At 51.3% G+C, this 25,235-nt stretch overlaps 13 protein-coding genes across 13 annotated transcripts; 8 read left to right on the top strand and 5 right to left on the bottom strand.

Annotated features, from left to right (window-relative positions):
• The first annotated feature begins 19 nt into the window (after positions 1-19).
• On the top strand, positions 20-3,415 carry abp2 (putative ARS binding protein Abp2). The gene is made up of 2 exons (XM_071039668.1): positions 20-1,002; positions 1,072-3,415. Exons 1-2 carry the CDS (start codon positions 376-378, stop codon positions 2,746-2,748), a joined length of 2,304 nt encoding a protein of 767 aa, XP_070900668.1. The 5' UTR covers positions 20-375; the 3' UTR covers positions 2,749-3,415.
• BJX68DRAFT_265266 (uncharacterized protein) lies at positions 3,283-3,973 on the bottom strand (the record flags this gene model as incomplete). Its single annotated transcript, XM_071045206.1, has 3 exons — positions 3,283-3,464; positions 3,535-3,748; positions 3,902-3,973. The coding sequence occupies 3 exons, from the start codon at positions 3,971-3,973 to the stop codon at positions 3,283-3,285; spliced, it is 468 nt and encodes a 155-aa protein (XP_070900669.1).
• Positions 3,974-4,877: 904 nt separating this feature from the next.
• BJX68DRAFT_233790 (uncharacterized protein) lies at positions 4,878-5,971 on the bottom strand. The gene is made up of 3 exons (XM_071039669.1): positions 5,714-5,971; positions 5,201-5,648; positions 4,878-5,139 (listed from the first exon to the last, which is right to left on the bottom strand). Exons 1-2 carry the CDS (start codon positions 5,810-5,812, stop codon positions 5,337-5,339), a joined length of 411 nt encoding a protein of 136 aa, XP_070900670.1. The 5' UTR covers positions 5,813-5,971; the 3' UTR covers positions 4,878-5,139; positions 5,201-5,336.
• A 1,520-nt stretch (positions 5,972-7,491) lies between these two features.
• On the top strand, positions 7,492-8,982 carry BJX68DRAFT_265268 (uncharacterized protein; the record flags this gene model as incomplete). The annotated part of the gene is made up of 3 exons (XM_071045207.1): positions 7,492-7,628; positions 7,679-7,787; positions 7,843-8,982. The coding sequence occupies 3 exons, from the start codon at positions 7,492-7,494 to the stop codon at positions 8,980-8,982; spliced, it is 1,386 nt and encodes a 461-aa protein (XP_070900671.1).
• Positions 8,983-9,204: 222 nt separating this feature from the next.
• Positions 9,205-10,904, top strand: BJX68DRAFT_49153 (uncharacterized protein). The gene has a single exon (XM_071049264.1). It carries the CDS (start codon positions 9,427-9,429, stop codon positions 10,507-10,509), a length of 1,083 nt encoding a protein of 360 aa, XP_070900672.1. The 5' UTR covers positions 9,205-9,426; the 3' UTR covers positions 10,510-10,904.
• On the bottom strand, positions 10,885-13,942 carry BJX68DRAFT_49130 (C2H2 type zinc finger domain protein). The gene is made up of 7 exons (XM_071049263.1): positions 13,732-13,942; positions 13,645-13,660; positions 13,040-13,566; positions 12,815-12,993; positions 12,657-12,732; positions 12,504-12,605; positions 10,885-12,444 (listed from the first exon to the last, which is right to left on the bottom strand). Exons 1-7 carry the CDS (start codon positions 13,807-13,809, stop codon positions 11,260-11,262), a joined length of 2,163 nt encoding a protein of 720 aa, XP_070900673.1. The 5' UTR covers positions 13,810-13,942; the 3' UTR covers positions 10,885-11,259.
• A 95-nt stretch (positions 13,943-14,037) lies between these two features.
• BJX68DRAFT_49166 (uncharacterized protein) lies at positions 14,038-14,724 on the top strand. The gene has a single exon (XM_071049265.1). It carries the CDS (start codon positions 14,096-14,098, stop codon positions 14,471-14,473), a length of 378 nt encoding a protein of 125 aa, XP_070900674.1. The 5' UTR covers positions 14,038-14,095; the 3' UTR covers positions 14,474-14,724.
• A 251-nt stretch (positions 14,725-14,975) lies between these two features.
• On the top strand, positions 14,976-16,980 carry BJX68DRAFT_274868 (putative MFS transporter; the record flags this gene model as incomplete). The annotated part of the gene is made up of 6 exons (XM_071047741.1): positions 14,976-15,233; positions 15,291-15,373; positions 15,426-15,670; positions 15,731-15,897; positions 15,948-16,624; positions 16,677-16,980. 6 exons carry the CDS (start codon positions 14,976-14,978, stop codon positions 16,810-16,812), a joined length of 1,566 nt encoding a protein of 521 aa, XP_070900675.1. The 3' UTR covers positions 16,813-16,980.
• A 456-nt stretch (positions 16,981-17,436) lies between these two features.
• Positions 17,437-18,768, top strand: BJX68DRAFT_233797 (uncharacterized protein). Its single transcript, XM_071039670.1, has 3 exons — positions 17,437-17,894; positions 17,952-18,001; positions 18,054-18,768. Exons 1-3 carry the CDS (start codon positions 17,762-17,764, stop codon positions 18,228-18,230), a joined length of 360 nt encoding a protein of 119 aa, XP_070900676.1. The 5' UTR covers positions 17,437-17,761; the 3' UTR covers positions 18,231-18,768.
• On the top strand, positions 18,424-20,253 carry BJX68DRAFT_49234 (NADH:flavin oxidoreductase/NADH oxidase). Its single transcript, XM_071049268.1, has 2 exons — positions 18,424-18,726; positions 18,788-20,253. Exon 2 carries the CDS (start codon positions 18,826-18,828, stop codon positions 20,173-20,175), a length of 1,350 nt encoding a protein of 449 aa, XP_070900677.1. The 5' UTR covers positions 18,424-18,726; positions 18,788-18,825; the 3' UTR covers positions 20,176-20,253.
• Positions 20,254-21,729, bottom strand: BJX68DRAFT_49203 (polyubiquitin-binding protein UFD1). The gene is made up of 3 exons (XM_071049267.1): positions 21,557-21,729; positions 21,171-21,488; positions 20,254-21,108 (listed from the first exon to the last, which is right to left on the bottom strand). Exons 1-3 carry the CDS (start codon positions 21,557-21,559, stop codon positions 20,332-20,334), a joined length of 1,098 nt encoding a protein of 365 aa, XP_070900678.1. The 5' UTR covers positions 21,560-21,729; the 3' UTR covers positions 20,254-20,331.
• A 52-nt stretch (positions 21,730-21,781) lies between these two features.
• BJX68DRAFT_233802 (GYF domain-containing protein) lies at positions 21,782-23,272 on the top strand. Its single transcript, XM_071039671.1, has one exon. The coding sequence runs from the start codon at positions 21,870-21,872 to the stop codon at positions 23,211-23,213; it is 1,344 nt and encodes a 447-aa protein (XP_070900679.1). The 5' UTR covers positions 21,782-21,869; the 3' UTR covers positions 23,214-23,272.
• On the bottom strand, positions 23,262-25,123 carry rvb2 (RuvB family ATP-dependent DNA helicase reptin). Its single transcript, XM_071039672.1, has 3 exons — positions 25,065-25,123; positions 24,561-25,007; positions 23,262-24,501 (listed from the first exon to the last, which is right to left on the bottom strand). The coding sequence occupies exons 1-3, from the start codon at positions 25,071-25,073 to the stop codon at positions 23,551-23,553; spliced, it is 1,407 nt and encodes a 468-aa protein (XP_070900680.1). The 5' UTR covers positions 25,074-25,123; the 3' UTR covers positions 23,262-23,550.
• Between the last annotated feature and the right edge of the window lie 112 nt (positions 25,124-25,235).

Here is a 25,235-nt window from a genome sequence, read left to right on the forward strand (position 1 = left end):
GGTTTAAAGCGCCCTCCAAGTCCAGCCCCCTCTTCACCTTGCGATTCGTGATAATGGCGCTGTGCTTTCTTCGAATCCGAATGATCATGTGTTTTTGCACCCTTGCCTCTACCGCAACTGCTCCCGAGTGAGAGCTTGTCTTTGTTTATATTTACCCTCAGTCTGGCCCATGCGCCGAGCCCAGGCTGGTCCCTGGTCCAGCTGTGCTGCCTCTCGCTGATGCTAGTGCTGTTTTCCGTGATTCGCTTGCCCAGGTTCAAGAGCAGACCCTCCGCAGTTCCTCATGCGCCTCTCCGATCCATTCTTTGAGACCACAATATATATTCCACATATTCGATAGCAAGGTTTCCTTGGTCGGCCCGCTCCTGGTTCGCGATGCAGGGTACGTTCCCGATGATCAACCAGGCGGATCATACTGAGCTCTCTGGTCCGCCTGTGGTGATCCAGCAATATGCAAGATATCACCCTCCTTCTCTCGATCCTGGCCTCCAGAGTGGCTCCTCTATAGGCAGTGCTCGTTCTCCGCCCTTGCATCGCAAAGCAACTCCGCGCAGTTTGCAATCGTCGCCCACTGTCCCGCGTCCAGCTGCTCCACCGGGACCGTCCGTGCGCTCCGGCCCGTCGATGTCTCCTCCAGTATTCGATACCCTGACTCAAAGACGGCCGCGCGACTCGGTCGACCAGGTCGAAAGTCGATCGCTCCCATCCCGCGACATCACGGACGACAGTATTGATGATGCCTACGTCATGTTCATTTTCTACTGCAACCCTAACGTTCCTCTATCCGCTGATTCAACTGAACTACGCAAAACATTTCGGTGTCCCCCCCGCAGCGACGGCAAAAGCTTTAGTATATTCACATTATGGGAATTAATAAGGAAGCTTGACAACAAGGAGTTGAAAACGTGGATCCAGTTGGCTATTGAGTTAGGAGTTGAACCTCCTGATATGGAGAAGAAGCAAAGCACCCAAAAGGTCCAGCAGTATGCCGTTCGCCTCAAGGTACGCTTTCCCTTGATATCTCACTACAATAAGTCTAGGTCTAGATTTGTTGACAAAGCATGCGTGTAGCGCTGGATGCGAGCGATGCATGTCGATGCGTTTTTCGAGTATTGTCTCGGTCACCAACATCCGTACTATACGCAACTTCCTGCGAGTAATGCTGTCGTCAGCGATAGTCGTGACGGAGTGCCCCTGGATGAAGACCTTGCTTTGCGTGCCCTTGTTCCGCAATGGAAACCTAAACGTGGGAGAAAGAGGGCGGAAGAAAAGGATAATCCGGGCGACAGGGCACTCAAAAGACCACAACTGGATACTTCCGTCGGCGTCTTCCCGGCTGGATCATTCCCCACACACTCCGCAACTTTCCCGCACAGTGCCATTCCCTTTAGCGCTTTTCCGGACGATATGGAGTCGGAAACCCCATGGATTACAGCATCTTCCTTTCCCACGGATGCCCCGTCCGATGTTTCCAATGCGCAACAGGGGCAAGACCTTCGCTGGAAAAGCCTTGATCGAGAGGCGTCCCCTGCCGGCTACCCACAGTCGGCCATACTTCCAAGAGGTCATCATCCTTCAGACGTCTTTCCTTCTTCCACTGCTTCCACTGAACCCCGGTCCGCTGTCACTCCATCCTCAGGAGAGAAATCACGTTCCAAACGGCGGCACGGCCCTGCTGTCTCATCTGCTTGGCCAAATACCAATACTTCCTCAACAGGGAAGATGCGTGGCCGACCACCAAACAGAGGAACAGTGTCGGGGCCTTTCTCATCTTTCCCCGTGAACCCTAACCGCTCTGATCCATCACATCTCCACCGCACTGCGATCAGACCATCACCCACGATTGTATTGGAGCAAGATCCCGTGAACCCGCAGTACCACCAATCCCCCACGCCGGCTAATGCACCCGGCAAGCCCAGTAAGCTCCAGCTTCAAGTTCCACAGCACTCAGGTGCTCCAGTACGGCTAGCAACGCCGCCTACGTTGCTGCTCAATGGGGTAAGCAATCCCTCGGGCTCCATGAACTTTGAAGGCAACAACCGGAACGGAACTACAGATAATCAAGCTACAATGTCGACCACCGCACCTATAGTCAGCTCGTCATTGAACGACACTCGTAGCGGCGCCACCAACACGATTGTTACTCCCGACGGTGTGGTGCGAATACTGTCCGGCGAGCTGCTCCGAGCAAAACTCACCGGTCGCGAGGGCCCTCTCATCGCAGACGAAGCACGCGCTCTAGCGTCAATCGTCGTGGCGAATCTGACTGCTTTGTACTCCAAGTTACCTTTCGGCGCCGCCGCTCTGACGTCCGCTCTGCACCTGGGACTCGGGCCATATTTCGGATACTCAGGGATCACAGATAGCACACTGGCTGTGCATGTCGAAGCGAGACCCACAGCTGCTGGCGATGCGACAATTCCGGTTTATAGTATCTCCCTCCAATACAAACCCGGCTCCGGATCCTCAATAAATGTCTCGTTTGACGAGCTAGCTATTGGCAACGTCCCGATCCCTCCCGGTAAATTCGACAGCCTCCCGAAGCAGGCTGATGAATTGGACACTAGCGTCGCTGAGTTAGACAGCCTGACCGACGCCGAATTCGAACTCGACACTGCGGACAGCCCAGTCGCGGAGACAACGTGGAAGCAGCGATATATGAAGCTCCGCGCGCAGATGCAAAAGAGGGAGCGGTCTCTATCGCAATATAAACGCAAGATTCTTGAGTCTGTCATGGCAGACATATAACGAACCCCTTGGCCAGCGTCCTGATAATTGCATCTAAACATGCGCTATATACTTGTATATTGCCAGCACTTTGCTGTTGTTTTCTAATATCTACCAATACCCCTGTTTTGCTTTTGCGAGTTTATGAAGGACTCGGTGCTACGACTGTTTTTTATTATTGGCTTATTTCGCTACAGATACCCAGTGAGCAATGTCTTTTGATGGTCATGTCCAGGTACGAATAATATGATGGATTGTTTCAAGCGCTTAAATCCGTGTGTAGATTCTCAGTAGCGACGACTGTATCTAGCGGGAATAAACCATTTGCATACCCCAGAGGAGAGCATCAAACAACGAAAAGCAGAAAAGCCAAAGACCATTCCCAGAGGTGCATCTGCCCAAGGGTTCGATAACCAACGCAACGCAAACTCAAATCTTGGAGCCATCATGCTCATTCCCAACGCACCCTTGAATCTAGGTTAAGGGATCTCACCATCCACAACCTCGTGTTCAAAGATCCTGGGCCTTGTCTTCTGGATCCGACAACCAACCGCTTTAGCACACGTCCTCCTCGCCAGTCTCCGCGTCCTCATAGATATCATCATCCACCTGCTCTTCTTCGCTCTCTTCCTGCTGACCCGTCTTCTTCTTCTTCTGGGCTCTAGCCTTTTTGCGGGGAGGCTTAGACTCGGTGGAAGTGGTCTTTGCCTTTCGCTTCGCCTTGTTCCCGGCGGGCCCTGTATAGAAAGTTTTAGTCAATATATAATCGTAGTTGTGGAAAAGATGAGGATGAAGTCTCACGCTTACGGCTGGCCTTCGCCGGCGATCCATTGGCCGGAGCCTGGTCCTGGTCCGTAGTGCTCGATGCCGCTGGCTCGCCGTTGGCGTTGGTGTTTCCGCTCGCATTCGCATTCGCAGTCTGCATTGCAGTTTCGTTTGCCTTGAGGAGGCGGGAGTACCGCTTTTGCGCTGCAGCGGCGGTGATGATGTTGCAGTCGCGTGCGACGGCAGCGAAGTCAATCTAGACGAGTGAGGTCAGCTTTGCTTCGTTTGGGTTGAGATGTAATAATGTAAGCTCAGTCTTGGATGAGTCTTCAACGAGAAGGAGCGGCAGTGGGTTAGGATTAGGATGGGAGTGTGGTGAGAGCCGGATCCAGAGTTAGAGGTTGCTTACCTTCCCAGTCAGGGTCTTGATGCAGCTCACTAGGAGCGCGATGTGCTCCTCAGGAGTCACGCTGGTCGACATGGTGATTATTTTGGAGATGATTGTATCTGTTAAATGGTTTGAAGGGGGAAAAGTAGGCTTGTAGGTGTGATGGACTTGAGGAATCTGTAGACGGTTTGGGTAGACGCAGTGTGGGAGTTGAGAGAGGATGTAGGGAAGAAGAGTTTGAGAAGTCAGAGAGGATAGGGAGAAAAAGAGAGACAGGTCTGTGAGCCGGAGTTCAGTTAAAACAGGACACCTGTTGCTGGAAGTGAAGTGGGTAGAATGCGTCTAGACTGGGGGTGTGAACATGGTTCGCGAGCTGGGGATGAATGAGAGGTTGGTCAATGGAGAGCGTCTGGAGCTGCTGATGATGATAAATACTTAGGAGTCTCTGGTCCTCAGTCTGTTTATCAGAAGGTTGAAGAAGCCCTGGTCAGATCTACTGTCCAGAGGACGATGGAAGAGCATATGAGCGGTAGGGAGAGCAGCAAGAGTATTTCGAATTGCACACTTACTGAACCAAGTATCTAAGTACCACTCTGAGCTCCAGATTAAGTTCAGGCGCGCTATCTAGCTGCTTATTTAGGCCGTGTAACTATCCTCACTATAGCTTTATCTCCGGTCCACGAGTACTGGTGCTATATACTCCTCTCCATTCTACAGTAGTTTAGCAGAACCGAAGTCAGGCAAGAACGATGATTGTCTTCAAACCCATGGACCGCTACGGGAAGTTGCGATGAGGCGCCTGTACCTGCCCGAAGGAGGCCAAGCTCTCGAGAGGTACGAAGGGCGCCATCGGCAGGAGCAATAATTACGAGCACCCATCGCACTTTCCATGCGGGGTTGGGCAAAACAACTGGGGCTGTGGGGGGTTCGGTGGGCAGCAAGCTACGATGTACCATAATCACTCCAGAGACCGAGGGCGTATACGAATCTTCAAGCAGTTTCTTTTAGATGACCTTATCCTAATGCTCGCAAAATAACAGATCTGCCTCAATATGACGGCGTCACGCAATTGATTCCGATTTAGGGCACGATGCCACAGACGGCATAAAAAAAAATATTTCCCAGATTGATATCCTCGTTCCAACTATCCACAAGGCTTGCGTCTTTGCGCCTTGAACCCCTCATTTTTTTGGGACCTCCTTGCCACGAAGGATGACCTGCCAGGATCCGCACAGGGGAATGAGCGAACACCAACGAAACTGCGTAGCAAGAGGTCAGTTATCATCGAGTAACGCAGGCCAAGGGCTCAGGGTACCGTACGTATGTCCAATAGTCAGAAGACGAAGGTGGCGATCTACTTCGAGGAACTGTTTTCTACTATAACAATCGTTAGCAATCATTCCGCGTAGGGACACATCCTTCCCGTAAAGATCCTCATGAACGGCAGAGAAGGCGGTCATGACATACTCACAACGGCGATATTGGCCTCCTCCCCCTCGGTCTCCTCAGCACTGCTATCCTTCTCTTTACCTTTACCCTTGGCAACCCCCTTCTTAGCCGGAATGGGCTCTGCAGACGACTTCTTCGCGCCTTTGCGCGCAGCGGACTTCTTTGCTGCTTTTCCACCAGCCTTTGCCTTTGCAGCGGTGCCTGTGGTCTTGGACTTGAGGCCCTGGAATCCATAGCGCTGAGCAAGTTGTCGGAAACGGTTCCCAGTAGAAGCGGTGTTCGTGTGCCCCATGGCAGCGGCGACTCCGGCAAGGTCGACCTGGATGTTTGTAGACGGTTAGCATGGAACTTCCTGTTTGAATGGCTTGAACATGTGTGTCTTACCTTGCCATCACTGTCAATGTTGCGCAGGCATTCAAAGCCGAACTGGACATCTCCAGCGGGCACGTCGTTGATAGAGCTGTTTTCGGTCTTGGATGTCATTGTGGCTTCTTAAGAGGTGGGCGAATAGGTTAAGGAGTACGTGGATAATTGAAGGTTGTGTTGATGGATGCTAGAGATCTTGAGGATGGTTGAGAAGATGGAAGTGTTGAGGTAAGAAGTGTTGTAGTGAGAGGTGTGGGAGAGGAGAGATGCAGAGATTATAAAGGAAGGTGAGGAGAGAGACTCAAGTAGAATGAGGATAACACAGGCTTATATATCAAGAGCGAGGGATGGTTTGATGCAGCTTGCATGACTCTCAATACTGCCCTCAGACTGAGCACACTTCATTGACCTTATTACTATTTCCCCCTACTGTGATTGTATCCCTCGTTTGTCCTTTTCTTTACATAGAGCCAAGAGTCCTGTGAAGCCAGGAGTTGTCACTTCACCAGGCACTTAGTGTGTAGGTATGTGCCTAAGTGAGGCATCAAGTATGTCTCTTGGAAAAGCTACCTGGTCCAAAGTCCGTACCTGTAACAGTCGAGATTTCCCCTTTCCAATGCTGAAATAAAGCCTACATAATGGCTTAATGCAGGCAAATCCTCTTATTATCACTATCTCGATACTCAGACTCCAGGACCTCTTTTTGAAGAACCCTGCGAATCCAGCCTTATAAGCACCCACTTGTCTGTCCACGGAGGGCGGGTCGACCCCGTTCAGTCACAGGGGCGGTGCTAGGTCATATACCCGGAATTGTGATGCCTGTTTCGCAGGTTGCAAAGGGCGGGGGGTTAGTACATGGTTAACAGGCGTCTACCTAAGCCTAGCCCTTTCATCGAGGTCGGCGAGTGGCGATTGCTATGCGTGCTTGATTTTTTTTTCTGTGTGTTTTTATATCTGGACAACGTAGATGCACGAGGTCATACGAAGAGTTGTACACGAGATTATGGCTTTGCCTTGTTGTACGACGCAGAAAAAATGTGTAGATGTGGACGGAGCCCGAGTAGGCCACGCTCTCGGTGGGCGTGCGAATGAATACTGCAGCTACGTATGCATTCAGGCTTTGAGGTATTCTCGAAGGGCAAATATTGGACGTCGGCATGACTTTGTAGTTCGGTTCTATAGGGGAATGAGGACCAGTATCTCGTTGTGTGCACCAATTCGGAGTCATAATCGCTAGCAATTCCTAGGTTCCCTTCGGGCGTCATGGATGACACCGAATATCCTGCCTGACAGGGGAGGTGTAGTTGTCACTCTTATTGCGAAGATGCAAAAGATGGCGGAGGAATAACGTATAGATAATGAAAAGGATCTTGGATGAATGAACTTATAGATAATGGAATCTCGAGGTATTTTGAAGTTTCAACGTATATTCATGGTATAGGCATTTGGGACCTCGGCGACTATGGTGTGCTTTAACAAAAACGCGCATCCGTCAATGCTTTTGCAAGGAGGGAGGCTAATTATACGGGACTCGGCGACCTTGGCCTTTCTTTGGCCTTGGGATGTTGGTTCATTGTCACCATCAAGCGCTTTTGCCGTGCTTTCAACTTCTGACACGGTAGCGTAGGGTCTTTTGTTCCAAAAATGGGCGGCAGCGAGTCTTTGTTGCGAATGTATATATCGGACTCGGTTTGGCTCGTCCACTGTGGATTGTTCCACATCTATACTTGCACTCATACTATATAATCATTTACTTTATTTAAGGCTCAAGCTGTGCAGTGGCATAAATTGCTCCCATGGCGCCCATCCAACCTCCGAGCTGGTTGAAGAGAAAGACAAACTACTGGCATACCTTGAACCGGCCTCGGTTGACCAGAAACGCTTTGAGGGAAGTACAGCAGAGAGTCGCTAAGCCAGTCTACGGACCCCCAACGTATGTGAATATCGAGCGCCCCGGCGATTTCGCTACTGACGAAGTCATAGACCTGCCCAAAGGGCCGAGGTTATTCTCCAAGGTTTTGACAAGAAACGGTTGAGGGAAATCTCGAAATTTTCGCGGCATGGAGGCCCAGACTTTGCTGGCCTAAGAGGCGTATGTTGCCTTGCAAACATTCTCTCGAGGACCATAGCTGACATAGATTTCTTAGTTTCCGGAGCCGCAAGTAAACCGCGATAACTCCATCGAACCAACGAATACCTCCTCGGGCGAGGGGTTGAAGTTTTGGGACTATGGGTTAAAGGAACAAGCGGCTGGTCCCGCAAACACCACAGCGTATAGCGATAACTTTGAAGACCACCTGATCAACCATTTAATATATCCTCCTGGGTATAAGTACCCGGATGGTAGGGAGCCCGCGCCTCCAAAAAACTTGGAGGAGGTCAAGGAGATGATAACAGCTCCACGGGCTTCTGTATCAACGTATTCAAAGGACGATTTTGAGGAATTCGCAATCACGTATTGGAAAGTACGTACCGAACAGGAAGCCAAGGATTCTGTGATATCGATACTTGAGGGCAGAACGTCCGGGCATGCTGGTAAAAATCGCCACTTTGCCAACCTAGCCCATCTGACTGATGGCATCCAAATCCACGCCAAACCGGACATATATCATGGTGCACGTGCGGCAAAATTGGACTCTGCAATCCTCAACAAGCTCAACGACTTGATAGTTCCATCGCAAACTGATGGACTTGTTGCTCCGAATTTTTTCTTGAAGGTCAAAGGTGCTCAAGTCAGTGCTGTTGAGGCTGAACGACAAGCTTGTTATTATGGCGCTCTTGGGGCTCGAGCCATCCATGCCCTCCACTCACACAAGCAAGAGAAGCCTGTGTTTGACAACAATGCTTATACCATATCAGCAACATATTGTCGCGGACTCCTGGAGCTATACGCAACACACATTGCCAGTTCAGGTCGGAATCTCGGCGTCCCCGAGTATGTGATGACACGCCTTGGGGAATGGACCATTCATGCAAATATGGAGAGCTTCCAGCAAGGGCTGACTGCGTATCGAAATGCTCGAGATTGGGCCAGGAAGAAGCGAGACGAGGCTGTTGCAGCCGCAAATAAAAGGCAGTCGGTCCATAAACCTCCACCAAGCCAAGCGAGCAACGTGCGCAAACAGTCTATGAGCAATGTGAAAGGATATCCCAAAAGCAATGCTGGAACCGAATCAGGAAACTCAGACGAAGCTCAGTTTCGGCGGAAATCGACTGACAAGGGCGTGACAGAGCGGAGGGCAATTCCGGAGCGGCCGAAAAATACGGAGAACCGCGCGGTAGACTAAAGACGCGTCTGCGCGACTTGACGGCGTTCGGATTTGACTCGGTGCCCGGTGACAAGTCATCAGAGGCAAGGAGAAGCCTTGAGGCATTTTCGTGCTTACTCTGTGCTTTCAAGAGGTACAGAGTCAAATCAGGTCAGCTTACGCCGTCGAGAACCGAGGAAAGTCCTCTCTGTACGGCTACGGTGAGCCAAGAAGCCCGCCTTCCCCTTTTACAGTTAGCACTGCGGTTTTCGCCGCCGACGCCCGTGACTTCCGAGTCCAGCCTCCAAGACAATCAGGTGCCACCGTGCCACTCAGAGTGGGCGGCGCTCGCTTTTCTCAGCCCATCTGCGACCCAACATCTGACCCTCCACCTGCCCTCCTCCTCTCCTCTTTTCTTTCTTGCTTCGGGTTCGAATTCGCAATTTCCGACCGGGACAAGAGGGATAAAGGAGGGAAGGGGCCATGATGGAACAGGGAATTACAGTCTTTCACAAAGATGAGACTCTCCAGAAGCCCAAGGACGCCGCCCTCCGCAAGCCCAAACGCGGTCCCCTCGATATCAACGAACAAATTGCCCTGATTAAAGTCTGCGAGAAGCGAGCGAAGTACAAAGAAATATCGGAGTTCACTTCCGCCAAGTTTTGGATCGAAATTGAAGTCGCACTTGAGCGGGAAATCGGTCGCCGTTACTCTCACTACTCCTGCCGCCGCCGTATAACCGAGTACATCTCACAACGGGCCATTTGCCGGGACGCTATCAGAGACGGGCACTCAGCACCTCCTCAGCTGCTGGAACCTGAGATTATGTCGTTGCTGGATGCATGGAAGGAGATGGACGAGTTCAAGGAGCAGTTGGAGAAGGAACGGGCTCTCAGCCAGCTGGTCCGTAATCCCGAGGTGCCTCAAAGCAGCAAGCTTCAACGAGTGGCCGACTGGGTGAAAAGCCTCCCAGACGTGGAACCACAATCAATATTTACACCTCCGACCACCGAATCATCGCCGTCGCTCGCTGTCAAGGATGAAGCATCTCTTTGGGCAGCTCGCTACCGAAAGGCCGAGGAGGACCGATTCGTGAGGTGCACTCAACTTCGAAACATGAACTTTGAGTTATCCAACAGTCGACAACTTCTATCAAACATCAAATATCAATTATCTTCGACGCTCCAAGATCCGCACCATATGCAAGTGCTTACAGGCGTGAAGAGACAGCGGGAAGACGAGTCCCTGCTTGATCGACCTACACAACGTCCTCGCAACCAGTTCACCGACCCTGATACAAGCAAGCCCATCATAAAACAGAGCCCCGGCAACTCCCACGTCCTATTGCGCTCGGAAAACGTTCAAACCCAGCCTCCGATCGAAACGGTGTTTGTCAAATTCTGGGACAGCATGCTGCCGTACTTCAAGGAGCGGGCATTAAAAGAGGGCCTAAGCCTTACGAAGTCTGAATCCATCATGCACGAGCTATTCAAAGAAGTCGGATCCGCCATGACGCGAGCGTTCATGAAACTCGAACAAAGCACTCGAGCCGCACCTGCTGTCTAGCACTTTTTCTCGCATGTTCAGCTGCGCATTTCGTCTCGATTATATCCAAGCATCATGTCATTTTCTTTCCGGTATTACGAGCTGTCTTCCTTATTCCCGACATCATTTTCCAGCTTCGTTTTGTCTTTCATCTTACGGAGGTTATTTGCATTACTCTTCACCGTCCTGATGTCTATCTCTTCTGTTTTCTAGACTGCATAGAGTCGATACCCCTGCTTTCTGGGTTGTTTCAAATTGCATTGCGAATCTTGCATACGTGTTCCTCGTCTATATCTTTTTCTTACCTTTGTACATACATTGAGCGACCTTGGAGTCTTCTCGAACATTGAAGAGCTAGCGATACGATATTGAGTAATTGGCTTAGGTCAAAGCAAGTACCTATGAAATACGTAGGAGCATCTAGGTGGGCTGTCACGCTGTCACGCCAAGCACTTTAGTAGTCTTGGGGCGGTTGTAACAACTGCCTACTGAGAACCTAGGGTCTGCTTCAACTTGAGTAATCCTGAAGCGAACGTCAGAGTAACTACTGCCTTCCAGATAAGCATCAAAAATCAAAACAACTGCTTAATGTTAAATAGGCCTTGAATGATACTAGCAAAGAAGAGTGACTAGACGCAGTTTATGAAATGTGTGTATTGTAATGTAGTTGGTTGATGATATATACAAGCAGTTCTCAATTCGCCATGTACCCTAACTCAACAACGCCGGAACCTCACAATTTTACCAAACCAGTAAGTAGTGCCAAGAGAACTAATGACACAGGGTAATCCACTCATTAACGATCTCCTCCATGTCATGCGCGATCCCCCACTGCGAAATCAAACATCGGAACAGTTTCTGCATCGAATTCATCTCATACAGTAGATTTCGAGTAGCCGCAACACCAGGCGGCGAATCCGTCCTTCCCTCTACGACGAAACGGCTCGTCTCGGACCCAGTTGAGGGTCGGATGTTCTCACAGCCTAGATTGAGATCTGCGCGGGAGAGTAATGCATCTTGCCATACGATGGTGCGGGGGAGATGGATGTTTGCGACACCGGCCAGAGCGAAGACGACGTAGACTGTTGCTGCAGCGAAGAGAGAACTTGGCATGTGGATTACGTGTGCACGGCCGCGGGGAAGTTGCTCAACTATGTCCTGGATGGCAATGGCGTGGAGAAGGGCGCGCCGAGCATCTTCGGTGTGGACCCAGTTTAGCATGTCGAAGTTGGAGCGCAGGGTGCGGGTGCCTCCAGAGACGTGCTGTGAAATTTCATGGCGGGTGCAAACGTGCCGGCAGAGGACGGTGGAGTTGATCATGGTGTCAAGGCAAATTGTATGCCAGCGCAGGAGAACCTCGAGGCGCTCGGCGGCGGAGAGATGAATGCTCATTGTGATGGTTTCGTGGACTTGGGCTAGGGCCCGGCGGACGTCCGAGCGACCTGGGACACCTACGGCCGCAAGATCGTACTCATCTGAGTCGGAAACAAGGGATTGCAGGCCCTCCAAGATTACCCGAAGGGAAAAGGCAGATAATTGGTAGTCGAGAGGTCGGAAACTGCCGATGGGAGGGAAGAGGGAGCGGAAGATCAAGCGGAAGGAAGGCTGATCTGGTTTCTGAGAGCGCATATGTGTCAACCACTCGTCTGCGGTGTTTGCATCAAACGCCGCTTCACTGCTAGGAAGGGTAAGCGGGTTAGCGACGTGGCGAGTGGAGGCTCCATCGCCAGACATCTGAGCAACGAGTCCATCTAGGATATAGTATGCCAGCAGAGCACGTTGCTGAATCTCTCTTGCGGCCCATGTCCGCCATTTGTGATCCTTTTCGGAGCTAGATGCGTTAGGGAATGGCACATCTTCCATTGAAAAGGGTTCGCTGTCCAGCATGCCGCAATGTCTTGCCCAGAAGAAGCCGAGTGGACGAAACACCTGACTTGTGGTACGAATGGCTCGGTTCTGCATGCAGAGAAGACAGCGATTAGAATGTGCCCATGGATATAGAGGAGTCAACCTACCTTGGACAATGCACCATATATCTGCCCCAGTAACGCTGTTAGCAGAAGCTGAACACCGTTACAAGCATCGTACGGCCCGCGGTGAGTAATTAACGATTGCCACTATGCAAATCAGCAATCCTTGCGACTTATGAGTGAAGACATGGAACTCACTGATGTCGAGATTGCAGTATGTGCCAGACGAAACAAGGCTTCTCCCGTGGAAACGGAGTCTTTGGGTCCCAAATACCTAGACGCAGGCCATGTGTATTAGCTATGAGTTAACTCATGAGGCATACTTAGCAAGTGGATAAGCTAGGTGGATGCCTTACAAGGAACCCAGGGCCATCGCCACGAGGAGCAATGGGTGTGTGCAGTCACGAAAAACGAAAGTAGCCCGATGGAGAATGGGAAACGTAGGGATAAACCGCACGAAGAACATATGCAGGCATTCGTCTAGAAAGACGGATGTAATCGAAGTAGCCTTGATCGCGGCTGTAACGCTGGAGGACTAACGGCCCGTTAGCCACCCTCAAGGACGAAGATGTAGTGCATACCGAACTGGTGACCATATCTGACACGTCTCGCACGGCCTGATGACTCCCACCAGATGGAATAGTGCCAATCGATGACGCTCTATCATCGAAGGAGTTGGGAGACCCAAAATTCATGCCACTGATGTCCTGCACTACAGGAGGGACAGGTAGGGCACCGAGAGGTATCTGCCACTGATCCGAGGTATCTGATGACATGATACTCTGGAACAGGTTCTCTGAGTCGGGCCATATCAGGGCAAAATCAAGGTCTGAAGCCGTAGCCTGCAGGCCTGACGCCTGATGAGTACCAGATGCCTCCCAGGTTTGGCCTGGAGGGCAAGCTGTGACCACATCTTCTGCTGGTGCTCGAGGAGCGTCCCAAGGTAGCGTGTCAAATGAAGCCACTCGGGACACAGGCAGTGATTGCTGTGACTGTGTCTGCTTGGTGGCTGCTGCACGGCTGTGCAATTTCTCATGGCGGGTCAAAGCATCTTGGCGCGCAAATGGCCTGCGACATTCTTTGCAAACAAATGGCTTGGATCCGGTATCTTCGTCATATCAGTCATCCATCAGCTCCTGTATCTCTTGGCATATCGATCGCCTCGAAGCGACTAGGGAGTCCTTACGGCAGCGTTCATGTCTCTAAGTGCCGGCGTTAATAGATGTCTCCACTGACGGGGGAAGATGCGCCGAAGCGATTAGATATTACTGACCCTCAAGTGTTCCGCTTTGGTGAAAGCCTTTTGGCACGCACCACATATAAGAGGCTTTGATGGCGTCGATTGTGGCATATTGGGTGTCTATCAAGAAGAAAAGAGGCAACCCATCAATTAATCCATAGCCATTCCAGACCAGAACCTTGCTGAAAATGAGGAGTCCGGGGGGTGTGGAGGGCAGTGCAGAGCAGGTACTACTAGAAGCGAGTGTGGGTGAGTGTGGGAGATTTTGTGGGGCGGCAGTGGCGATATCTGCCGACGAGATATCCGAAACACCTGCCGAGATCAAGCCTCAAGCCAGGTCTTGGAATGGCTGCTTGGCAGTATCGGCTACGAGATTCGGGCTCCGGAAGAGGATTTTATGCTTCCATTCCGTCGGGATCGATCCCGGATTCCGTTGTATGGTTTTCACTATCTAGTGATTCTCACGGTGTTCACTGTAACCCTACAAGTGACGTTCAAGTTCGAATGTGGGTGGCACCTGCCATTGCCTATCTTGCGTTTGATTTCAACTTGCTTCTTGCTTCTAAGCACCATATTGGCCACTGTGGCATCGATAGTCGCTCCCCCATCGGCATTGACGCCCCCTGTTTACTGTTGGAAATCGGATGGGGTGGGATCCATCTTCTGGCTCATGGCCTTTCCAACCGTGGCTAGAAGCCATCTAACCGAACTCTTGGAGCCAATGAACCGCGTTTCGAATCAATCGTTGACATTTGTTGGCCACTGGCCTGCGTAGAATTGCTCGGATTTCGTTCCAACCTGATCCATAGCCTCGTCAGCGTCGGCGGTATTGATCATTTTGGACACACGGCATCCACAATTATTGCTGGTTTTTTCCATCTGACTCGGTCACGCCGTGGGGACTCTGGAGAAACCCCATCGTGTCACGCTCTCCGCGAGGTTTTCCCCAGCGGTGCCCAGGTCAGTCACCGAGGATGTCCAGGTCCACAGTGTCAACTTTCCCCGGGGAGAAAACATGTAACCTGAACCCCGTGATAGGCCAGCTGATCTTATCAAACCCCAGCAGAGTCCGCGGATCCGGGACTTCCTATTTTTCAGCATCCGGCCAGGGGATTTGAGAGAGCTGACTCGTTGTCTGGCACGTCACAGGCACTCCGTCTCTAGTCCTTCCTATATCCCCCCATCACGCAATCGTTGAGACAACAACTACCTTGACCTTCATCACGGAGGATACCCTGAAGACACGATTTCAGTGACCTTCGCTATCCTCTCTTGATATGCCTAACTCCATGGAGATGCAACCAACCTCCGCTGCTGAAGACTCTCCAGATATGGAGTCTCAGCAGGCGTCAAAGAATGGTGTTGACCTCGTGGAGAGCACAGAGGCTGGAATTCCTTCCAAGTACTCCGACATAATGGCAAACCGTCTTTCAAAGGCACACCGTGATTTCCTCATGGAACGTCACGGTACCTTGGAGCTGGATCCTGTCCCCAGCATGGACCCTGCGGATCCTTATAACTGGCCGTCCTGGAAGGTGAATGATCAAGTTGTTCAAATAAACGTGACTTAGCTGACATTCTGGCGGTTGCAGAAAATTGCAAACCTCGTTCTAGTAGCCTTCCACGCCTGCATGGGAACATTTGCCGCAGCCGGTATCATCCCCGCTTATGAAACGTGAGAATGCTGTACGATATTTGAGTGTTCCCGTCTGCTAAGTGATAACCAGGATTGCCGAAGAATTTGGCGTTACACTCCACCAGGTCACATATCTTACATCGCTTCAAATCGCCATTCTTGGTGGTGCACCCTTGTTCTGGAAGCCTCTTTCCAATCGATATGGCCGACGCCCGATCTTCCTTCTGTCCCTGCTCTGTAGTTTAGTTTGCAATGTCGGGTGCGCAAAATCCACAGATTATGCCTCTACTGCGGCGTGTCGGGCACTGCAAGCATTCTTCATATCTCCGGCTTCAGGTATGACTGACTTTTCCCAAGTGGTCCAATCAAGGAAGTCATGCTAACCACGTTTCGCAGCGATTGGAAGCGGTGTTGTGATGGAAACATTCTTCAAGAAAGATCGTGCGAAGTATATGGGTGTCTGGACCCTGCTACTTACGCTGGGTATCCCTTGTGGGCCCTTCATTTTCGGCTTCGTGACTTACCGTGCGAGTTATATCTGGATCTATTGGGTTCTGGCCATTGTAAGTGTCTCGATCTCTGCGTGAGACCTACTTTCTGATCACAAGATTAGATCAATGGTGTTCAGTTCATCCTGTATCTCTTCCTCGGCCCGGAAACTCGTTATATCGGGAACACCGCGGATCCTAAAGAGCCTGCGTGGAAGAGAGAGTATGTTCAGATTCGACGGATTGACCCAACACCTATCCAATGGATTGAGTTCATCAAGCCGTTAGGACTGTGTATGAAACCCTGCGTCATGGTTCCTGCTGCTGCGTACGCGATGATCTTTCTCTTGAGCAACGTCTTGGCCACCGTTGAAGTGCCCCAGCTGCTCCAAGGAAAGTTTGAACTCAACGCAGAGCAGCTCGGTTTGCAATTCTTGGGCCCGATCATCGGATCCCTCATCGGCGAGCAGCTGGGAGGCCACATGTCCGATCTCTGGATGAACATGCGCGCGAAAAGGATGAACCGGAAGCCAGAGCCCGAGTTTCGACTCTGGCTTAGCTACCTGGGTTATACTTGCTCCATTGTCGGTATCATCGTTTTCCTTGTGTGCACCGAACATGCCAAGCAGGGCCAGTGGAACGTAGCTCCCATTATCGGCATCGCGATCGGCGCTGCTGGTAACCAGATCGTGACCACGGTTCTTATCACGTATGCGGTGGATTGCCATCCTGAGGATGCTTCTAGTGTGGGTGTTTGTATCACGTTTGTCCGTCAGATCTGGGGTTTCCTCGGTCCGTTTTGGTATGTTGTTCGCGTTGAAGTGCTGTGATTCGCATCAACTGACTGAACTTAGGTTTCCGGGTATGTTCGAGAATGTCGGAGTCGCTGCAAGCGCAGGTGTCTGCGTGGCACTCATGGTTGGAGTCAGCGTCTTCCCGACCATCGTGTTGCAGATTAAGGGACGCTCGTTCCGGCCTGCAACAGAATAGTCAGTATCAGGAATTTGTTCCCTGTTGACATGGCAACAGGTGAACATGTTGGGATTTGGGTCTCGGTATACGGTATAGATCGCACTGTTAGATTGCTAGTCGGGTTAGAATGGAATAGAGGGATAGTCGATAGTAAGGAACAAGAAAGGATTTCGAGCTTGAAGAGCTTCACGGAAACGGGAAAACACTTACTATATGACTAGTTTCTGTAGATATCTAGTCCGTAGACCATCGGGACGCGGTAAAAATCAGACCACACAATCAGGCAACTCGGGATTCCGATCGGCTCCCCGAGAGAAGTCCAAAGGAAGGAATCTTGGAACCTTGGCGGGGGAGCTTATTGTTACTGACGCCTTGGCTCACCAAACTCCCAACAGTCTGGATAATAATGAGTGGGCAGTTTTCTTGTCATGGGAGGATCGAGAGGGAACTTGTTTTCTGATCCCATGATACTAAATTCTGAGAATCATTGATGTTAAACACGAAGCTTTAGAGATGCGGCAAGATTGGCAGTGGATGTGCTTTTCCGATGGGGATAAATTCATATCCCGGACAACGGTGCCATCTTTTAACCAGAGGGGGTAGCAATATGCATAAAATGTGCACATTATACTCCACTAGAATGCACATCTATTCCATCCTTTATTTCGAACATACAGTATCTAAACAGTCCGCATATTCTCCCAACTTGCCAAACCAATTCAACAACCACAGCTGCTCTCGCGCTTCACCGCGACAGTCTTTCTCCCCACACTGCAATCAGTGCCAGCCACCAAAATGTGGGGACATCGATGACGGACTTGGGGTGTGGGGAGAGATTGTGGGAGTGAGGGGGATGTAGTACCCCAATATCTTTGACCACGAGACTGCAAATAAAACCAACGTACTAGTCACTTCCACCTATTCTTTTGCCTATCTATTTGCGAAGAATTCAAACACACCAGCCAAAATGTCCACACCAAAAGGTCCCTTCCGCCTCGTAACCGTCAACACTGCCCCGGAGCGGGCAAAGCGTCTCATCGGGCGTATGGCCGAAGCCCTCAAGGATCGGTATACGATCATTCACATCGATAACTGTGAGAGTACGTTACTGGATTTCTACAAGTATTATCGAAGAGATAAGGACTGACACGATACAGCAATCGAAGAAGTCGCGCCGAAGGTTACAGAGCATAACCCTGACGTTTTGGTATCTTTCCTTCCCAGCAACACTCTTGTTCAACTGTACTGACATCACGCAGTTCAGCGCCTCAATGTGGACAGCCGAGCAAGCCGCCGAGATCCAGGCCATTGCACGCTCGATCCGCCCCGATATCAAGCTCCATGCGATCCCTGCTGGGTTGCAGGTTGAGCGGGGGCCCGATGCCGTGGTGGAGTATCTGCTTGAGAACGTGCCAGCATTGCTCGATGCTGAGTAAAGCCTCATATTCAAAATTGAGTTGGCCGATTTGCTATGTATAGAACGCATCCAATTCCGGAGTTTGTCCCTCGACGTTTTTTCCGCCACTCGAGAATTCTGTGTTAGGGTTTCTTAACTCCTGTATATACTTTACTATGCGACATTCAGACTGCGGAATTGATGATTGATGATGACCACCAAGGTTCATGGCTGTTGTAAGTCTTAGGAAAGCTGCTCACTAAAGGTTTGTGACCCGGTCGGGGATATTTCGGTGAAATCGGCGAGATCCCCGATAGGTCCTGAGAATAAGTGCACCCTCCTCCGCTGCCGTTTATCCTGTTGTCGAGGATGAGACAAGCAATAGAAGACATTCGAACGAGGCAATGTTGATTACTCTGCATTCACATTGCCCTTCCTTATTAAGCCGTTCGTGATGTTTTCCCTGCCATCCAGAAAAGCCAGTGACCTCATCGAGTGATTTGTAAGCATAGGTTGGCTGCAGTTTTGGAGTATAAGTACGAGGTGCAACACAATCAGTTTATTAAGAACATACAACAACTCATTGAAGATTGTTAGACCCCGGCATAACATTCAAGACAGTTTCTACGCCCACGATGTCAACGACAGACCTCGCAACCGCTCCCTCCCCGGCCGTAGTCCCAGCGGAGGGAATCCCATACTACACGCCCGCCGCGAACCCCGGCGCAGAGGCCGACCCGACAGAAAAGGAAACGCCGACTCTTTTCCGCCCCTTGAAGATCCGCGATGTTACACTCAAGAACCGCGTTATTGTCGCGCCGATGTGCATGTACTCGACAAACCCCGACCCCGCATCCCCCTCCATTGGCGCCTTGACAGACTTCCACGTCGCGCACCTGGGTCATCTCGCCCTCAAGGGTGCAGGCCTTGTCATAATCGAGGCAACATCTGTCCAGCCCAACGGGCGTATTTCACCTAATGACTCCGGGCTCTGGCAGGAGGGCACGGCCTCCGAGCAGTTCAAGGGTTTGAAGCGCGTTGTCGACTTTGTGCATTCGCAGGGCGGCAAGATTGGTATTCAGCTTGCGCATGCGGGGCGAAAGGCGAGTGTCGTTGCGCCGTGGTTGGCGAGTGCCAAGGGGGTGCGGAGTCTCAAGGCTGATGAGGGTGTGTTTGGGTGGCCGAAGAACGTGGTTGGGCCCAGTGGAGGTGAGGAGAATATCTGGGTAGAGGGTGGAGTGTCGTATTGGGCTCCAAGGGAGCTGAGTACGGAGGAGGTGGAGGAGGTTGTGAGGGCATTTGCGAGAAGTGCAGAGCTCGCGGTCAAGGCCGGGGTGGATGTTATCGAGATCCACGGTGCGCATGGGTATTTGGTCAACCAATTCCTGAGCCCTGTGACGAACCGGCGGACGGATAAGTACGGTGGGAGCTTCGAAAATCGGACAAGGTTCCTTCGCGAGATTGCGTCCGCGATTCGGGCGGTGATTCCCGAGGGTATGCCGTTGTTCTTACGAATTAGCGCTTCAGAGTGGCTGGAAGGACAGCCGATCGCTGCTGAGCGCGGCTCTTGGGACATCAACTCGAGTATTGAATTGCTCAAGATTCTGCCGGAGCTTGGTGTTGACTTCCTCGATGTGAGCTCTGGTGGGAACCACAAGGACCAAAAGTTTGACCCTCATGGAGACTACCAGGTCAAACTGGCTGCACAGCTGCGCAAGGAAATTCGGGCAGCTGGCGGGACAACGCTGGTCGGTGCTGTCGGGCTCATCACGCAGGCTGAGGCGGCCTCGGAGATTGTGCAAGGTGCGGATAACGACGAGGCGCACCGTGCAGAGACAATGCTGGCCGGGGCAGAGCCAAGGGCTGATGCTGTGCTAATGGCTCGCCAGTTTCTGCGGGAGCCCGACTGGGTGATGAACGCCGCGAAGAAGCTGGGTGTTCATCTTACCCCTCCTGTTCAATTTGGTAGAGCATATCTGCGATAAATGGTGAGAGGATTAGAGCCATAGACGACTTGTTTTGATAACTTGTTTAATGTGAATAGCATACCATTCTAGACGCTGAGTTCCTAATCCTGAAAGTACAGTAAACCGCGCAATGCATGGCTGTATGCCTAGAGCATTTGTTCTTCTATTTTTGCCTTATGTGGGTGTGTCCACGCCTTTCTTTTTCCCTCGCAGCGATTGACCGGTTCCCTGGAAACGGGGCTTCTCCTCGTCGACGGCTTTTCCGCTCTCGTCCCGCTTTTGAACCGGCTTGATGGCGTATCCAAAGAATAATTGGTTGGGAGGTAAGCGCAACGGCTGCGGCCCATTTGTTCTTCTGGCTGGAGGTGGGTGCTGAGGATTCGTCGCTCCAGGAGTAGGAGTCGATGCTGTTGGTGTTGGAGACTTGCTGCCCTTCTTTGCATTCAAGCGATGACCACTTGATAGGAAGTTTGACGAGACCGCCCGTGCACCCGCGGCGGCATCAGTTGACTCTGGGGCAATGGCTCCATAATTGATCGCCTGTGCCATGGTACCGTGTGGATGAAGAAGTCCGCCAGCTGGCAACCTCCCGCTGACAACGCTGCCTGGAGTGCTAGTGCCACTTGGGCGCTGCGGCTCCTCGTATCCCACGGGTGGCGCAAAGTCGACTTCAAGATCGGTCTCCAGGACAGATATAGCACTTGTCTCGTTCACAGGCTTCGTTTCCAGCACGGCCATCTCATAAACTTGGTCATTATATGCAAATGTGAAAATGTCATCTTTCGTGAGGCAAGAGAAGTTGCGGAAAGCGTTTTCGAGGACCGCCTTGGGGTCGCTGATGTCGAGGAAAGAGGTGGATTGGGCTTGGAGTTTGATGAACCGGCCGGGTGGAAGGTCGGTCGACTTGACCTGCACAAGGTCACCGGGCTCGAGAAGTAGCGTTTGCATGAGCTGAAGCAGTGATACGTCAGAGAGAAACACCACAAAGAGCTATGTCAGGTTGCCGTGCTTACCCAGAATGGCAGATAGATCTTCCCCTCCTCGGCGATAAACTCCAAAACACCAGCATGAGACATCTTCTCCTTTGCACCGTTGTGTAATTCGAAAAGCATAGGGTATGTGATGTGTAGTCGAGTTAACTTGTCTAGAGCGCTGGGGGGCATGATGACTTTTCCGCCATGGTTGACATTCTCTCGTTCCGGTCCAGGCATCATAGCAACAGGATAACACCGGTAGTATTCATCGAATCGACGTGTAGCACCTCCAGGTCTGAGCATGGAGGTACCCATGACTCCTTCCATGGCATCATCCTCCCAATAGCCACCTCGAAACTATATCAGTCAGTAAGTACACCATCTCCCAACCGATGGTGAGCAGGCTGAACACAGCTTAAACATACCATGGTCAGTGAGCAACGGCGCGTCTTCTCGGTTGTCTTCAGAGGTCAAAATGCTGATGCTCACTTTCTTACCAAGCAAGGGACTAGAATGAGCTCGGAATTTTCGTTGGTTGCCTCGAGATAGAAAGATGGTGAGTTGCGGAAGTGAGCTCGGAGTTCTTTGATCACCCGCCGTAGTAGTGACGCAAAGAGGCTCCACAATGATTTTCCGACCCGACCCCAGACATGCACCGCAAGGAGCAGCCAGAAATTTCTCCCCCCTCTCGTTGCCCTTGTCTCTTTCAGTGTTATTCACAAAGTTAATTCAATACACATGTCCTCCTCACTCCCGCGCCCAAGACGGGCAGGCGAAGACTACACCCGCACTCACCACCTAGACGAAGGTGACGAAGACGGTCCATCAAAGAAGCCCCGTTTCGACCTCCGTAATCCCTCAACACTCGCCCCCGACGCGCTTGACGACGATGCAATCCTAGATGCAGATGAGATCGGACGGCGCGGGCAACAAGTGCGCCGCAAGGCCGTCAATCTCGATGGCTATGAATCCGACAGCGACAATGAAGGTTTCGACGGGCGCGCCTCGGCCAAAGCACGACAGAAAGATGCGAAACAAGAGGAGGAGGACGATGATATGTTTGCTGAATTACAGGAAGACTTCGGTGCCGAGGAAATAGATGGTGACGAAGCGCTACGGAAGAACAAGAAGAATGTGCGGTTTTTACGGGACGACGAGATCGAGGGACAGGTTGCGTCGTCAAAGAGTGGGCGGACGTTGCGCGTGGACTTGAGCCAAGGTGCGGACGATGTCCATATCGACGAAGATGATAGCGAGAGCGATGTGGCCGAGGAAGATCGCGCCAAAGTAGACACTGGCATGGACGAGGAACTTGGGGCGGGTTCAAAGAAGAAACACGCACCCTTACTGGATGCGTTTAATATGCGCTCCGAACAAGAAGAGGGTCGCTTTGATGAGCAGGGGAATTATGTCCGAAAGGCGGCGGATCCGGATGCTGTACACGATACATGGCTGGAGGGCGTATCGAAGAAGGACATTCGACTCGCCAAAGAGGCGGCTGAGAAGCGAGAATCTGCGAGAAAGGAAAAGGATCGCAAAGACGATAGTGTTTTAACTTCAGATGCCCTTAAAACGCTCATTACAAATTTACAGCGCGGAGAGACAGCGCTAGATGCTTTGGCGAGGATAGGCAAGGGTGCTCCGAAGAAACCGAAGTGGCGGACGAAACGAAATCACAATCGATCAAAAAACGAGGACACAGAAATGGCAGAAGACGATCCCAAAGAGACGGTCAGGAAAGAAACAATTGAAGCTATTACTGCTGCGGCTGATATTCTGATGGCGCGAGGGCAAGCCGAAATCTACGATACTGAGCGAGAGGTGTTAACCAGACAGTACCGCCGCGAGACAGGTGAAGACTGGTTTGACCCTCCACAAAAAGAAGATGCAGTGGCTGCCGACTCTGGGCCAGCGATGTGGGAATATCGCTGGTCCGATGCCCGTGACGGGGGTGCAGTGCATGGACCTTACGATGGTCCAACCATGCAGTCGTGGCGGTATGCCGGTTACTTTGGCGAAGGGGTTGAGTTCAGAAAGACGACAGACACCGGCGAGTGGAGTAGCACAGTCAACTTTGTATAGTAACGGCCACGAGCGGGTATAATATGAAGCATAAATGGAGATTCCAGCTTTAAATGATATTACTATTTTCATTATCATGTAGACCTAAACCCAACCCTCAAAATATCATAGTGAGCTGCAAACCAGCGCCAGCATTATCGTACATCAATTGATCGATGCGGATAGCAGAAACATAGGAGGACAGGTTTTCAGATATGATCAAACTAACAACTGGCGTCAGGGCGTCAGGGGGAAATGCTTTCCCTGTTCCCTCACAGCTTTGAGCAGAGGCCGCAATGCCCTTCGAAGACTCCGTTCCTTAACACCTAAACAGATCTAAACCAGATTCCAGAACAGTCTATGAGATTTCCATGGCGTCCCCGTTAGCAACAGAGAAGGTGACGTTTCCTTGATCGCCAATGAAACGCTGCTCGTACTGGTTGACGAATTTGACACTGCGAGCCGGATCATAGAACAACCGGAAGCTTCGTTGTACATCGTCAACACTAACTTCCTTAGCTTTGCGTTTTTGGCTGAGGAGATGAGATGTGGTGATGATATTGCTGGCATATCTCAGGTTAGATTCCTGACCGATCTTTGTCAAAAGAGCCAGGGCATCGGGGGACAGGTCGATTTCCTCCTCTTGGGCTCGGATTGCCAGAATCTGTCTGATCTCATCAGCAGAGTAAGGCTGCGTGCTCACAATGACTACACGATCGAGGAAGTCAAGAGGGAGACCATGTGGGGAATTGTATGTGGTGCCTCGAATCCGCGAATGGCCACGATTGCTGGCCATTATAACAATCGGAGCAAGCTCCGCCTCCAGAGCCCGGTTGATATAGGAGTAGCACTCAATGTCGAGCATGTGTACTTCATCAATGAATAGAACGCCCGGGATTATCTCTGCCTTGCCCTCTTCCTTCCATTCTGCGACCTTGGTGTTGATTTGGTCTCTGACCTCACTTCTGATCTCACCAGTATCTCCAGAGAAGAGCGCCAAGAATCCCTGCGAGCGCGAGTTGATGACATCGATCTCATGAAGACTGACAGTGTGTACTATTTCTTTTCGGACTTGGAGCTCCCCCTCCGGGCATTGAACGAATTTCACATCGGCGCCCATTGCATCGTAATCGCGGGAACGGGCATAGGATCGTCCGAGCTTGGTGATTTTGCCCGACGACTTGTCAATCGAAATAATATCTCCTGCCATGACCCTCTCCTTTGTCATCGAATCGATCATCTTCGTTCCCATATCGTAGATCGTCTCCATATCGGTGGTCTTGATCGTGAGCTTCCCTTGTTTGTTGCCCTAGAAGAATCAGTACCCTGCAGCATTCATCATTCAAATTGCTTTCAGTCATCACTTACGCCAGTCACACTCCGATCAATCTGAATTTCGACAACTTCGCCTTCTATGATCTCACTCTCCTCTTTAATTCGAACCCCGATCGACTTTCGGAAAGCTTGTGTAAGAGCCTCGGTCTTTGACATCTCCATTGAGAAAATCTCGGAAGCCGCAAGCATAGTAAATGGGACGTCTGGCCCAAGGGACTGCGCCATACCCATGGCTATGGCGGTTTTACCTGTGCTGGGTGGACCTGCAATCAGGACAGCACGCCCGGCAATCTTTCCTTCCTTGACCATCTGAAGAATGACCGCAGCAGCCTTACGGGCCTTTTCCTGCCCCACAAGGCCTTGAGAGGCCGATCGCGGTTGCAAAGAATCGGCATCCACACCGAGTCCTCGAATGTGTGAATGGGCAGCGATGAGATTCAGACCCCGGAGCTCCTTGGTCTCCGCGACGGTGGAAATTTGCTGATCAAAAAGTGAGCGACAAGTGAAGAGCAATAACATTTCATCGGAGACACTCACCGCAGCCATTATGAAATACCGCTTTAAGAACAGCTGCTCTCAGTAATCTGATCTGGATTTGGTCGCAATCAAGCCTTGCTTGAAATCCGCGCCGCAAGAGCTGGAGCTGGATCTCACCGCCCGGCAGAACCTTTTCGCGCCAACGCGTCCGCCATGGCAACTGATCAATCA

Source organism: Aspergillus pseudodeflectus (assembly GCF_044049435.1).
Source record: "Aspergillus pseudodeflectus strain CBS 756.74 chromosome Unknown BJX68scaffold_14, whole genome shotgun sequence".
Taxonomy (NCBI): Eukaryota; Fungi; Ascomycota; class Eurotiomycetes; order Eurotiales; family Aspergillaceae; genus Aspergillus; species Aspergillus pseudodeflectus.